At 46.9% G+C, this 15,326-nt stretch overlaps 1 protein-coding gene across 2 annotated transcripts in view; it reads right to left on the bottom strand.

Moving 5' to 3' along the window:
- Positions 1-15,009, bottom strand: part of PHF2 (PHD finger protein 2) — a 91,055-nt gene extending 76,046 nt beyond the window's left edge. Inside the window, exons 1-2 of one of the 2 annotated variants that reach the window (XM_082487785.1) lie at positions 14,906-15,009; positions 14,547-14,612 (exon numbers count right to left, since the gene is read on the bottom strand). In XM_082487785.1, the coding sequence (XP_082343911.1) occupies positions 14,547-14,587 (41 nt within the window). In that variant the 5' untranslated portion in view covers positions 14,588-14,612; positions 14,906-15,009. Of the gene's footprint in view, positions 1-14,546; positions 14,698-14,905 lie in introns of those variants that run through there. The other variant, XM_082487784.1, reaches the window with a different exon arrangement.
- Between the last annotated feature and the right edge of the window lie 317 nt (positions 15,010-15,326).

A 15,326-nucleotide genomic window follows, 5' to 3' on the forward strand; every position in this document is an offset into this window, starting at 1 on the left:
TCTCTGATTACAACTGACATGTTGGATTGATCATTTCCTACTGTTCTTTACTTTGGAAGCACAAGGGAACTCCAACTACTGCTTATTCCAGCCCTTTGAGTACTTTTCAAACAGTATTGGATTTAATTTTAGCAATGATTTAATTTCATAGAATCACAGAATCATCTAGGTTGGAAAAGACCTTTAAGATCATTGAGTCCAACCATCAACCTAACACTGCCAAACCCACCACTAAATCATGTCCCTCAGCACCACATCCGCCTGTCATTTACATCCCTCCAGGGATGGTGACTCCACCACTTCCCCGGGCAGCCCGTTCCAGTGCTTGATAACCCTTTGGTGAAGAAATTTTTCCTAATTTCCATCCTAAACCTCCCCTGGCACAACTTGAGGTTGTTTCCTCTTGTCTTATCGCCTGCCACTTGGGAGAAGAGACCGACCTTCCTCCCCCTCACTACAACCTCCTTTGAGGTACTTGTAGAGAGCGATAAGGTGTCCCCTCAGCCTCCTCCGGCCTTTTCTGCCGGGCAGCTTTCCAGCCACTCTGCCCTAAGCCTGTAGCACTGCGTGGGATTGGTGTGACCCAAGGGCAGGACCTGGCACTTGGCCTTGTTGAACCTCACACCATTGGCTTCGTCCCATCCATCCAGCCTGTCCAGATCCCTCTGTAGGGCCATCCTACCCTCCAGCAGATCAACACTCTTGCCCAAAATTTCAGCATTTTTAAAATGGAAAAATCTAGCAGTATTATAAAAAGTGATATAAATAGTATATGAGACTTAAGCAGTTGGAGAGACCATGAGCAGCCTGGTCATTACCTGCAGATGAGCTATACGCAGAGTATGCCAGCTTCATTTCTCTGTCCCAGTCCCCTCCTGCCCTCTGCACACCGCGGGCACCCGCCCTGCTCTGAGCAGAGCCAGCAGTGGGCCCCGGCTGGGCAGCGAGAGCATCTCCCCACCAGGAGCACTGCAGGGCCCCCCAGCGAGGCATGCACAGCTACCATCTCCCAGTGCTTGAGCCGTCCTCGACTGCTGTGGGCAGCTGATAGGAGTTAAGAGCAGCCCCAGTTTTTAAGTGGGAGCGGAGCACTCTGCCAGTAACACGCTCAGTGCAGGACTGAGATTTACACCCTCTCCTCAAAGCTGTGCTGCACATTTGAACTCACAGCTTCTCTGGACGGCTGCCATAACCCCCCTCTGGACACTGATTTTCTTACCTACTCCCCACACAATACAGCTTGCAAACATCAAAAGTGAATCTGAAACACAAACATCTACTTTATAGTAATACCCATGGTATCCAACAAGGACAATGGACTGCATTCAGCTGGAAAATCAAAAGAATAAAATCACATCAGCTGCGAACCAGCTCAAGTATCTCTTCTCAGTTACAGAGATCAGTGAACACGCAGGATAAAAACAGCTGATCAAACCCAAACTTCCCAGTTACGCGAGAAGTAAAATCAGGTAACTTTTGCTGAGAAAAAATGAAACCCCAAATGAAATCCAAAACAACTCCAGAAGAGCGAGCAAATGACATCGCCTGTGTTTCCAATAGCAGCATTCCAGGAACTGCAACTTGCCCACAGATTTGTTGATTCAAATAGCACGTATAACGAGAGCTAAATATTCTGACACGCACTCAGAAAACTCACAGTGGATTGTCACTTATCTGCTATGCCGTACCACCGCCAAGCTGCAATGGAGCGCAGAACGTTCAAGGCACACGTTCTGCCGTAAAGAAATAATTTCCTTTAAGATACCAAGTAACAGAGGAAGACTCCAGGCGATTACAAGTTTGCTGGGCTCCTACCCAACAGCAATACTGCAAAGGTCGCTGATGCACACTTGCTGCGAGTGTAAATCAGTGCTGGGCAGAAGGGGAGCTGAGGGGGTGACTGTAACAGCAAATTCGGACTGGGAGGCAGCTCAAGCACTCAGCCAGCCCTCAGGACAGGACAGACCACAGCACATCTACCAGCCCTTCCCAGTCCTCCTCTGACTCTCACTTCCAGAACAATTTTCACTCCCCTTCCTCTTCCAGAGATAAACTATTCGTTTTCTTTATTATGTTACATATTACATTTTAAATATTAATGTATTAATTAACGTGCATGCATGAGAGAGAGTTAAACCAAACCGAACCTGAGAGAGGTTAACTGGTTTGACAAAAATGCAGGAGGAAAGGAGGAGCAAAGCCAGGAATGAAACCTTGCAGCCCCATCTCTCTGTCCTCTGCATTAATCTCTGTGTTTAACTGGTACATCTAAACAATATAAATGTCAAAACAGAGTTCTGACCAATAAGAATTTACACAGCAACTTTAAATCCAGAGTATCTTTATGCTCCGCAATTCTACGAAACATGCAGAGGCAGTCTGAAGATGAGAGCTATAGGTGCTGTGGAAGGAACAGGCACGTTTCGACGAATACAGCGATGTCGTTAGTAATTTGGATTTCTTAAAGATGTGGGAGTAAAACTGCAGAGGACTATGAATAATACCACAGGGTGAGATGCAGCTGTGGATGAAAAAATGTTACTATTTCTGATACTGTTTATAAAGTGTAAACTGGAAGACAAAAGCAGAAGTGCAGAAGTCAGGACACATGCTCTGGGTTGAATGAAAGGCTCTAAAGAAGTTAAATACATTATTTCGCTTAATTCTTTGGAAACCTAGAGGACTGCTTACGCAGGACTCTTACGAAATAAGCAAGCATTTCTGAGACATTTCACCTTCACCATCCCAGTGTGCCTTTTGCAGGGCTCGGGAAGGATTACTCTCCTATAGCACTGTTTAATGCCCTGCTGGATTTAGAAGTTTTATCATATAGTTTGACCCTCTCAACCATCAGACCAGGCTGAGTCAAGAATGTGAACCCTTGCAGCAGTAATGGTACATAATTTTCCCCAACTACCGCAACATTTTACACCTGAAATCCACAGGCAGTTGGGTATGGCCTCAGAGTCACGGTACCTCCTTGGCCTGACTGAGAACTACCAAGCTCTCCTGCAGAACTGATGACGAACTGTTCCCACAGCCGAAAACCACTGAGAGCTACTGGGTGGTCACTCTGCTACAATGACACCACAGTTGTGACTAAATCCAACATGAGCCCACACTGTCAAGGGATTTCACTTTTCTTAAATAGTCATACTTTGACTTTTCAGTAAAAGGGAAACATTATTGTTGAGTGGCAAACCTCAATGTGAAAAAGCATTCACCGAAATATGGTCAAAAATTAAAAGTTCTCTGTACAGAACTAGAAAATTAAGCATACTTCTTGGACTGTAGAATAAATGTTTCTCCTCAGCAGAACTCAAATGAACAATTATATCATCTCGCAACTAAAGAAGATGACTCTCTTAGCAGAAGGACATCAAAATGCTGATGGAAAAACCTGACTGAGAAAGAGGGCTCTTCAACTCAACAAATATATATATAAATAATAACACCTGGAATAATAACCTGGAATACATAATATATATAAATAGTAATACCTGGAAACTGAAAATAAGCAAACTTAGATTGGAAATACACCTGGTTTTCCAATAATGAAACAATAAACCACTGGGACAACTCTCTAGTGGATTTGTTGACTTTTCCTCATGAGTAGATATGCTTTCATCTGGCCGAAGTGTTTGTTATGATGCAAAAAATGTTGGATGATGATCTATATAGAGAGTTCAAAATAATGTCAAGCACCATTTTGGCATTAAGATCTATACATTCATAGGATCTTCTCAGAACAAGCCTGAGTGTTTTGAGATCTCTTCAATCATCTAAACAAGAGTAAACTCACCCATTTTAGAACAAAAGTCCCGCATTCAGCTGTAAGGAAATGGCATCCTACAGAATCATAGAATGGTTTGGGTTGGAAGGAACCTTAAAGATCATCCAGTTCTACCCCTCCTGCCATGGGCAGGGACACCTCCCACCAGCCCAGGTTGCTCCAAGCCCCGTCCAACCTGGCCTTGAACACCTCCAGGGATGGGGCAGCCACAGCTTCTCTGGGCAACCTGCGCCAGTGCCTCACCACCCTCACAGGAAAGAATTTCTTCCTGATATCTAATCTAAATTTCCCCTCTTTCAGTTTGAAACTGTTACCCCTTATCCTATCACCATACTCCCTGATAATCAGTCCCTCCCCATTTTTCCTGTAGGCTGCTTTTAGGTACCGGAAGGCCGCAATATGGTCTCCCCGGAGCCTCCTCTTCTCCAGGCTGAACAACCCCAACTCTCTCAGCCTGTCTTCAGAGGAGAAGCCCTCCTTCATAGGACAAGCCCATAGGAGAAGCCTCCAGCCCTCTGATCACCTTTGTTGAGCTTCTTATCAACCAACATCCCCAAGTTCTTCTCCTCAGGGCTGCTCTCAATCCATTCTCTGCCCAGCCTGGATCTGTATTTGGGATTGCTGTGGCCCATGTGCAGGACCCTGCACTTAGCCTTGTTGAATTTCATGAGGTTTGCATGGGTCCAACTCTCAAGCCTGTCCAGGTCCCTCTGGATGGCATCCCTCCCCTCCAGAACGTTGTCTGCTCTACACAGCTTGGTATCATCAGCAGACTTGCTGAGGGTGCACTCAATCCCAATCTCCATGTTGCCGACAAAGATGTTAAAAAGCACCAGTCCTCATACTGACCCCCAAAGAAGTCCACTCATCACTGGTCTCCACTTGGACACTGAACCATTGACCACAACTCCTTGAGCGTGACTATCCAGCCAATTCCTTATCCACCAAGTGGTCCATCTGTCAAATCCACGTCTCTCCAATTTAGATTACACAGTGCTGCACTTCATCCTTGTCTCTTTCTCAGATGTTCTCTAACATGCTCTACAATCTTTATGGCTTTCAACAGCAAAGCTTAACTGAGAGGCCTTGTCCCTAGACCAAAAATTAGTCAGGTCTTTAGAATGATTAATCCCTAGTCAGCAACTAAATGTAGAGTACAAGCTTTAGTGTTCACACACAATGGGCAGGAATGAGCGAGCCGAGACTGCTGAGAGTTGCCTACTGACTTCTTTTCTAGCTAGATTATGCACAGTGGGAATAGCCTTAGGCTCTTTGGTGATCCTGTGGGTCTTGCTGCTTTCGATGGTACTTCGGAGACTGATTTCTGAAGTGACCATGGAAAAAACACTTAATAGCCCTACAAGCTTACCATTCTTCGCTCAACTCATGTTCATTCAGGTATCCAGGAGGATTCCTCACCACAGCAGCATTCTTTAATTCCACAAGAAATAATTCTTGGATAGAAATTTGTAGTTTGTAAGGAGCTAGATGTTCAAGTGGTCCTGCTCCCAATTAATTTCAGCCAACAAACTGCACGTTTTAGCTATAAAAATTAAAAGTACACAAGATACAGTATAATTTTACATTCCTTAGCAACTACTGCAATTGTATTTACAGGCATTTAGTGATCTCGAATGGAGAGAAAGAAAATCACAAATGGATAGCACGGCGATCCAGGAGACGCTCTCCTTGTTCAGACACAGGCCAAACAGCAACAGAAGTCTAAGCCCTTTCTCTTCCCCCTACTGCCCCGGTCCTGAGACTTTGGTGAGACGTTCAATAAAAGGGATTAAATATTGCTTATATTCTGGCTATGGGGACTGTACTCCTGAATAATGATCACTGGCTGTTTCATGGGCTCCCACATTACTTTGCATTCATCCAAAAACATGATGAAAATCATTTGCAGCCTTTGCGGTATCCGGCATCAGAGGGCAGAGTGCTGCATAGTGCCCAGCGTGAGGCATGTACAATGAGATACTGTTTTGCGCTCTAGCAAGAACAATACAGGTCCAAGCTGAAAGGGTAAATCACAACCACATGGCTCACAGTTAATGAGTGTATTTTTATACACACGAACAATCACAAACACATACTATCATCATCGTAGTCCCTGTGCAAATCCCACGAAAACCAAAGATATCATCTGGTCAAACAGATCACTCTGCTGTCCACGCATAGGTTAGACATGGTGTCATTGTGCCAAAGGAGCACAGGAAGACTATTTCTTTAAATAATGGGTATGTCTTAACCAGGGATTTTTTAAATCATTATAGTTTGGCCATATCAAATCCAGCTTTTCCAGACCAATGAAGGGCACAGATGACATAGGAATAGAGTTCCTGACAATTTTCACATTTCCATCACCTTCCATTGAGATGTTAACAGCAGAAAAGGAGGTTTAACAAAAATATCACAACTAATGACTCCTAGCAGAGATATCTCACTTTTTTTTTCCTCACTTGTTACATCCTTTCAGTCTGCCAGATGAAAACTTTTACGAAAAATGCTCTCCCTGAGAGTAAATGTAGCATATTTTTGGCAAATTGAGGGAAACACAACGAAGTCCATAAGCAATGTAATAAAAACATAAAGGCAACCATAACTCCAATTGCCCTTACATAGCTCTAGGTTATCAGATTAACTATTGCAAATATGAAATTTTAAAATATTTTTGTTTTTACAATTCTGATTTTTTTCCCTCCTTTCAAAATATGCTGTTGCTTAACTTTCTTCTTGGCTCAACTACTTGCTAAAACGACTGGATAAAACACTAAAAATTGCTGAATATCCCACTGGAGACCTACACATGTTAGTTGTGCAACTTTAAGCACACAAGCACTGCAGTGAAACACTCAGTGCTCAGGTCTGTAAGTGCATCACTATGCCATAGCCTCACCCGGAGAAGCTGCACCCATCATTTTTCGGGGATGTGCCTGGGAGGAAGTGAAGAGAGGAACTCCTCCATGGACTCTTGACTGGGTATTCTTAATACCTTGTCAGCCTCTTCCAGCAGCTCTACCAAAGGGCCACCAGCGAGCTCAACAAGAAGGGGTTTGCGCTCTCCAAGACGGTGAGAAAACCATCCCTCGGCACCCTGGACGTGCCTCAGGCTGGGATCCCAGCTCCGGAGAGCACCCAGCACCAAAGCAAAGATGTTACTGTCACCACACTGCACTCCCAACCAGCATGGTCCTGGGGACACCACTGCCCCTCAGAGCGTGTTCTTCAGAGGGGGCTGATCTACTCAGCCATTCCATGGAGTGGGGGACAAACCCCTCAGGAAGGAGTCCACATGAGAGACACAGTAAAATTTGCTAAAAACCTTGTTATCGCCAATATATTCTCTACAGAAGGTATTTAGATGTAACAGCTAGGTAACATCCTAAAATAGATTGTGCATAATGCCCTAAAATAAACTGTGCACAGGCTTACTGTTTTCAAATAAAAATCTAGAAAGGAATTACTATTCATATCACACAGCAAGGATAAGAGTTTCTAATACACACTCACATTATGGTGTTCCCAGCCACAGATAAGATGCATAAAATGGTTACTGTGAAAAAATCCAGTTGATTTCATGGAGTCAGCTCACCTGTATCACAAAAAAGCCTCTAGTGCTGCTACAGTGCACCATTATATGATACTTTTAATGTCACAAACCATGTTTAATAGAATGTTTTGAGGAATTGTGAAGTATTTTAGATATATACATTTCTGATGAACAGGAAAAGAAGTCATTACAACTAAAAGTTACTGTCACTTGAGTAATGGAGGTTTGTTCATGAGAATAATACTGTACTAAGAATGTAGCACTAGTAGCAGGTTATTTGCTGTGACCCAGCATTCAAATATATTTTTGAAGTGTAATAAAATTTTGCTAATAAAACTGTGAGCAAAAAAGATTATTTGCTTTTGGCAGTGAAAGGATGTTGTGTTCGTGCTGGACAAAAGGCTGGTGGGCTAAGCAGAGCACTCCGCACAGAGCACGCCTCAGCACAGCCTCTGCCCATGCCCACACTGCAATCCAAGAGAGTAACCCAAAATCACGACGGCAGACCAAAGCTGACTTTAAACTCCTGACGGTTGCACCAAGGCACCAAGTATTTACTGAGAACCCTTGTGCAGTCCTAAAAACCGTCCCTTGGCTGAAGCGCACGCTTGCAGTGTTATAGGCTGCCATGCAGGAGACAGCTAGCCAAGCTAGAAAAATTCCCTTTGTTTTCCATACAACACTACTACTATAAAATGTACATCAATCAGAAAGAATAATTATTATTAGGGTAATATTAAAGATGATGGGTTTTAGAACACCTTAGAGTGACTCTAGAACACTTTTTCTCTTCACTAGTTTCTCCCCATAGGTAGTTATGCTGCTTTGATAATTTTTTCAAGACATTTTTATCCATTTCCTTCATTATATTCAGCAATAAGGAAAAAGCAATGGGTAACCAAGCCCCACTTTGCCTGCAGAACTGTTTTTTTGTTGCCTGAGAAATGACATTGCTTTAACTTTTCTGATTAAAAGCCAGTACCTGCTAAGGGTGCAGTCTCACTACTTAACAGGCACCTGGGTGTTTGCAGGACTGCTTACCAAACACAGTCAAGCCAAGGGTCTGGGCTGCTGAAGAGCACTCGTTAATTCACACTCCTTTTCAAATTCTTCTTCTTTAATTAAACATGAATTGTGCTTGTTCTCCATAACATTTTATCCTTTTAGAGCTAAAATGTTCATCATTTCAGAGGTAACTAATCATTTCACGTAATAGGACAAGGCAACAAAGCCAGCATCAGTACCAGGACAACTGTGCCATGTGTTTCTACCTCTACGCAGCCCTGGACATCTAAAAAGAATTTTAAAAAAAGGTATAAAATGGATTTGAAATTAAAAAAAGCTTAAGTTCTCTGAACAGCTTTCAACTTACAGACTAAATATTGCTATGTCACTGAAAGGAAGATTAAAATGACAGCAATTTCAACCTGAAGACAAGAGGGATTTTAAAAGTTTTTATCTCAAGTTCAAAACTTCTTCATGTTGCATACTAATAACTCATGTTTTTTAAAAAAGGAGGTGTTTTGGGTTGTCTTCCTTCTAAGGCAAACAATTCTCACTGAAGTGTCCATGTGGACACTTTATCCAGAATAATTAGCATGCTTTACGGGCTCTATAAGATCATTTCTAAACAACTTGCGTTTCTTTTTGTGCTAGCATAGAGCATCCATACAGGAAAGCATTCCAGTACAGGTATGAGCATGGCTTACTTGTGATAGCTGCTCTGGTCAACCTCCCAGTGTAACTGAGGCTGTAATGTTGACTAACTCCTCAGGAAAACTTGAAATAATCTAAAATTATTCAGTTACTGGAAAAACTTACATACCTCGTTCCTATCTCAATGAAAGGAAATCATTCTGTGCACAGTACAATTTTAAAATTTTACCCAAATTTCCAAATTTGGCCACAGCCACTGATGAGCCTATGTAAAAGAGAGTAACAAAATGCTGCCATGCAAAACTAGACCTATTTTTAAAAGGGACAGTGATGAACACTCCAGTAGGAGAATAAAATCTCACCGTACATGGGGGGTTTAGTTTTACAATATAATAGACAAGTTCTTTTCTTAACCTGGACAGAGTTCATTCTGTGCATTGAGGCACCTTGATTAACACCCATTACAATTTTCTGCTACTACGGTAGCTGCATGAACTACTTTTAGATAACTAAACCTTTTGTAATTTTACTAAGTTATTTGCTTCAGCTATGCCTGGGGCAGTAAGTTTCAAGGTTTAAATATACATGGGGTAGAAAAATAAATACAAAAATACTTGTTCTTTTATTTAGCAAGTGATTGTATGATCCCATCCTACAACACTAGGTGCATGTTATGAGAACTGATAGCAAAATATCCACTGCAGAGAAAATAAATAATTTACTTTCTTTCACCTACAGCTGTAATAAATAACCCAGTACGGATTTCTAGTTGAACAAACCTGTACAAAAGGACTTGCCTTGCCTTGAATATTAGGTTCTGGAACTCTCCCATAAGAGACGACATACTTAGAGACCCATTCTTAAATATGACTTCTTCCAACCCTCAACTGCAGTTTTACTCAACTGCAGCAAAGATGCTTAGGAACAGAGGGTGTCCCTGAAAGAGGCAGCTCCTAAACCACACACAATCTCACAGACCATGACCAACATCATGACCTAGAAGCAGAGGAGAAGGCAGTTCTCTTCAGGTGTAACGTGCTTTGGTCAAAAAGCTCCACCAAGCCGGTGAACCACCTTGTCCCACATCATGTAAAGCAAGCCTGCACAGTACATGGCACAGAAAGCATCTCCTTCAGCCTGCAGCACCAAGCCATGCATCTGGCCAGATCTACAGATGAGGTACCAGAGCAACTACCTGATTCTCACGTTCTTCATCCATCAGCACACAATGCAACTCCCTCCTCCTCCTGTCCTTGCCTTCTCCAAGTCCAGAGAACCATCTCCTGTACCAACAGGCTCTACAGCTGTGGTGCACCAACAAGTCCAGCTATTGCTACTGCCTGCAGTCCTGCTGCTGGCTAACAGGCAGAACAACACCAGGAACTCCTCATCAGGTAGGACACCCAAGAGGTGAGGACATAACACAGACATACTATGACGGAGTGACGGAGGAGCCAGGAAAGCACGGAGCACCAAGGTTGGCTTTTTAGTGTGGGATTTCATTAGACCAAACATCCACATCAAAGAAGCTATGATCTTCACAAACAGAGGAGTCCAAACACTGTCTGCTTTACTGTTACTTTCCTTTTGCCTATAAGATCATCTCCATCTGCTCCAGAGCGAGCTTGAAGCTGCTTGTCTAGAGCTGCTCTGGCAAACAGAAAGCATGGAAATGATTGAAACTTAATCTAACGAGAAGTCACAAACAGCACTCTGCGAACATACCAATGGCTCCATTGCTCAACACACTTCATAAACAGTGTCTGAGGGTCTCTGATGATGGGTAACATAGGGAGTCGTAACAGAAGGGCTCAGAGAGTTTACAGAAAGAGAGGAACAGAGCTAACGATGATAAATTCTTTACTCTTTCTTGCTACAGACCAGCAACACCACATGGGCAAGATTACCAAAGGCTACCAACCTACAAAGCCAATGCAGATGCCTAATCATTGTCTATCAGAAGAAACCCATCAGGCACACGTATTAATTCAGCTGTACAGTCTAATGCAGCAACTCCACTGCCTGCAGGCCTAAGACCGCCACGATGACAGGCACCCAGGCAAGCACAGCAAGTACTCCGAGGTCCCACTGTCCCCGCCACGCAGAAGGGCAGATCCAGCAGTGAGGGGCCACCTGGACGTTTCTCAGGATTAGGTAATGATTGCTAGGGAAAGATCTAAAACTGCTTCACAAGAGAAATCCTCCCTGAAAAAGATAATAAAAACAATCAGTGAAATCTAAAAGTCCCGGAGAACTCCGAATCCATCCCTCTGGCACTTGTATCGGGAAGTGACACAGAGCAGTGACTTCCAAACTGCAGTCAACGGCACACCAGCAAACTGCTGAGTCCTCAGCGGTGGTCTGGAGAGTGCTTGCCCAACATGCGTTAATGGCTCCACCTCCCCGTTTCCAATTTCTAAACTGCATTAAGAAAGTTGAACATGTTTGACATTTTTATCATATGAATTAACCATCAGAACTGCTGAAGTTGCCGCAGAGATGTTACCCAACCTCAAATGTGAGGGAGACTATGACTGCTACGTGAATAAAACCATGAAAAACATTTCTTTCAATATTTGGAAACTACTGTCAGAAAGGAAGCACGAAAACACCTGATCTGCTTCTACAAAACCAAAATAGAAATGACACTTTTTTCTGAAATGCACACTGTATGTCATGTTAGAAAGCGACATAAGTATGATTAAACGATTAAAAAACTGTGTGAGCCTCCTTAACGGTATGCAGCTTTGCACACTTACTTATTTTTGGTTGCAGTACAGTTTCTATATAAACACTAACACTACCAGTGCTTTGAGTGTCTAGGAGAGGCACAGGACAACCGTATAGGACTGAAACCTGATTTTTATTTTTCTTTGTTGAATGTTTATTTGTTCATAGAAAAGCAAACAGAGACATATATAAGCTGCTTTCTACTAAATCACTCAACTTACTTCTTCAAAAAATTATCTTAGGTTTGGATGTGGTGAGAAGTCTCCTCCTCCTCAGTTTTTTTTACTTTAGAATCCACCTCTGGATGCTAACGTGAGCTAAGCAAAAAGGATACAGCACCCCTGTGACAGAGCTACAAATTTAATTCTGTCCCTTTATACCACAAAATGAAATACCTTTCCGCATGCACGAGACATTGCCCCCAAGCTGTCCACGAAACCATGGTTTTCTTGATTAGATACACCTAATCTCTCTTCATCAGTTTTAATCAAAATTCACCACCGTATGCAGGCAGCTTAATTCCTTTTGCCGTTTTGCCTTTCACCAATCCACTCTAGCATCACTTTGTATGAACATCTTAATTTTTTCATGTTCTTAAGTCTTCCAAGTTTCCAGTGCCCAATACTTGAAGCTTCTCTCCAGCCTCTAAATCAGCCTCACCTTGTCATCTGTGCCTAAGTCTCAACGAACACAGGAGAGTGTGCGTCTGTCAGCCTCAAGTCCAGAACCACACATGTAGAGCACCCCACCACCAACACTGGCAGTAGAACCGGTATTTTTGCTTCATGTTCACAGCTTTTTTAATGAGTGGCGGAACATCACCCCTAATGTCACAGAGAAGTTTCTTTAATGGTATTTTGTGTGCACGAGTAGTTTTGGGGAAGATGTGCCGTTGACCCAGGGCCTAGTCAGGCAGCTGTGAACTGCAAGGGCAACCTCTTGCCTTCACCACTTCCACCAACTATTTTGAGACAATTACTGGAGATGGTTAAAAGGAAAGAGTTACACTTTAACCTTACTGAACACCTGCCATGAAAAGCCCTCATCTGGGGGACTTGCCGGATTTTAATTTCACTTTTTACACTTTTATCACTGATGGAGAACTGCTGCAAAGCCGGTAACACTCCATCATCCTCCTACCTTAAAGCCTGCCGCAGGGAAAGCCTGCCCACTCAGCTGCCCTCCTCTTCCACCGTCCCCTCCGCCACGGGGACCCCATCCCGGCCACCACAGTGTCCCCCGGGGGCAGCACACACCCGGTGGGGCTGCCCCAGCCGACAGCCCCTCAGACAACCCCCAGAACACTCACAGAACCCCCCCCACACCCCAGCGTCCCCTCAGAGACCCCTCACAGAACCCCCAGAGTCCCCTCACAGAACCCCCCCACAGACCCCCTTCCCCGCCGCCGCTCTCCGGGACCCGCAAGACGCTGCTGAAGCGACTTCCCGGCTAATTCTGTGAATTTTAATATTCTCGGCTCTCCGGTCACCAACTTCCCCCTTTCTCACAGAGGAGGAAAATAACAATACACGCTCCTGAAGTTGCGCCTGAACTCCAGCGCGGCCGCCCTCCCCATTGTCTGCCGCACCGCCGCTCCCCGAGGACGGTTTGGGGAGAAATCAGCCGAAATGAGGAGTCCTCCGCCCCGGCCCGCCCTGCCCTGCTCAGCCTCCCTCTCCCCCGCTTCCCCACCACCACCACCACCCCCGCCCGGCGGCCGCCGCCGCTACGGCAGGCCCCGGCCCCGGGCGGCGACAGGGCCGGCCGCCCCCCCCGCTCCCGCCCGGCCTGAGGCGCAGAGCGGCGGGGGTCCCCGGCGGCCGCCTCCCCGCGGGGCGGGGGTGTCCTGCCCGGGCTGAGAGGCGGGCTCTGGGCGAGCGGGGTCTCCCCCCGCCGGGCCCTCCCCGCCTCAGGGCAAGACGGCTCTCCCGCCCCGCCCGACTCCCGGCTCCCCGGCGCGGAGGGGCTTTCCCCTCGCCCGCCTCCCCTCCGCCAGGGCGGGCGCCCAGCTGGGCCCCGCCGCGCTGCCCTCAGCCCGCCCCGCCAAGGGTTAAGCCGCAGGGCTGGCACGGCTGAACGGTCGCCCTGTCAGCCGGGAAACACCTCGGCCGCCCCCCGCCCCGCTCCCGCCGCCCCGGGGAGCCACCGAGGACCGGGGCCGGGGAGGGGGGTTGCCCGGAATCCCCCCCCCGCCCTCGGCCGGCCGCGCCAGGCGCCGGAGCCCGCTGACAGGGCGGCGGAGCCCCGTCTTCCGCCGCCACCACCCCCCCCCCACCCCATGCCCGCCCGGGCGCGCCGCCGCCGGGCTCCCCCCGTTCTCCCCGCCGCCGCCCCGGGCCCGGTGTCGGTGTGTAGCCGAGGGGAGGGAGGGAGGGACGCGCAACATCCCGCTGCCGCGCTGCCATCGCCCCGCCGGCCGGCGGGAACGATCCCCTCCCTGAGGAAAGCACAATGGCCCCCCCACAACAACAACAACAACAACCCGGTGACACCGGAGCCCCGCGGATGGGGGGGGGGGGAGAGCTTTGTGCAGAGAATACAGCAAAATTTACAAAACAAAACACACACACACACACAAAAAAAAATACAACGGAGAGAGAGCGAGCGAGAGACGGGGGCAGAGTGGCTCCTCCTCCTCCTCCTCTCCAAAAAGGCCCTGTTGGAAAACTGCACACGGCGGCGGCTCCGGCAGCGCTGCCCGCCAGAGAAACGGCGGCGAAAGGCGGCGGGACCGCGGCGAAAGGAGCCCGGGGGGGGGTGGGGGTGGGGGGTTGTGAGGGGTGGGGGTAAAGGCCCCGAATCTCTTTGTGTTACCTGCCGTGAAACCAGTCCTTGCAGGCATCGCACTCGATCATGAAGCGGGTTACGTCGTAGGGCAGCCTACAGATGCAATAGACGGGCACCGTCGCCATGTTTAGCTCCCTTCAAAACAAGGCCGGCCGCCCGGCGGAGCGGGGCCAGCGGCGGCGCCTGCCGCGGGGGTCGCTCCGGCGGCTGCTCCCGCCCGCCCGCCAATTTGCGATGGCGAGGGAGAACGGGGGGGGGGGGGGGGGAAGAGAAAGGAGAAGGGAGGGGGGGGGAAGTGGAGGGGGGGGGAGAGAAGGGGGGGGGGAAGGAAAGGAGGAGGGGAAAAAAAAAAAAAAAAAAAAGAAAAATTCAGATAATGCAATTACGGCTCCTCAAGGGCGGGCGAGCAATGTCAGGCAAATAATAAAGGGCTTCCCAAAGTTTGGCTGCATGGCTCCTCCGGCTCCGCCGGCCCCGACCGGACTGGGGCTTTTTGGTTGTTTTTTTTTTTTTTGTTGTTGTTGTTGTTATTGGTGGTGGTGTTGGTGTTAAATGATTATTATTCAGAAATGTTGGGCGAGAGGCGTTCTGTTGCGTGCCCCCTGGTGACAGCGCGCTGCCCGGGCTCCTCACGAACGCTCCCAAATGTGGCCTTTTCCTTCCTTACGTCAGCTGCCAACATCGCAATATTTCCTCTGCCGGGGCCGGGGGGCGGCGGGGGGGGGTCTCTATTTTTTTTTTTTTTTTTTTTTTTTTTCGGTACCGCCTGGCTGCAAGGAGGGAGTTTTTTGAAAGAAAACGGCTCTT

Source organism: Vanellus vanellus, assembly GCF_965231255.1.
Source record: "Vanellus vanellus genome assembly, chromosome: 9".
In the NCBI taxonomy this organism is placed as follows: domain Eukaryota; kingdom Metazoa; phylum Chordata; class Aves; order Charadriiformes; family Charadriidae; genus Vanellus; species Vanellus vanellus.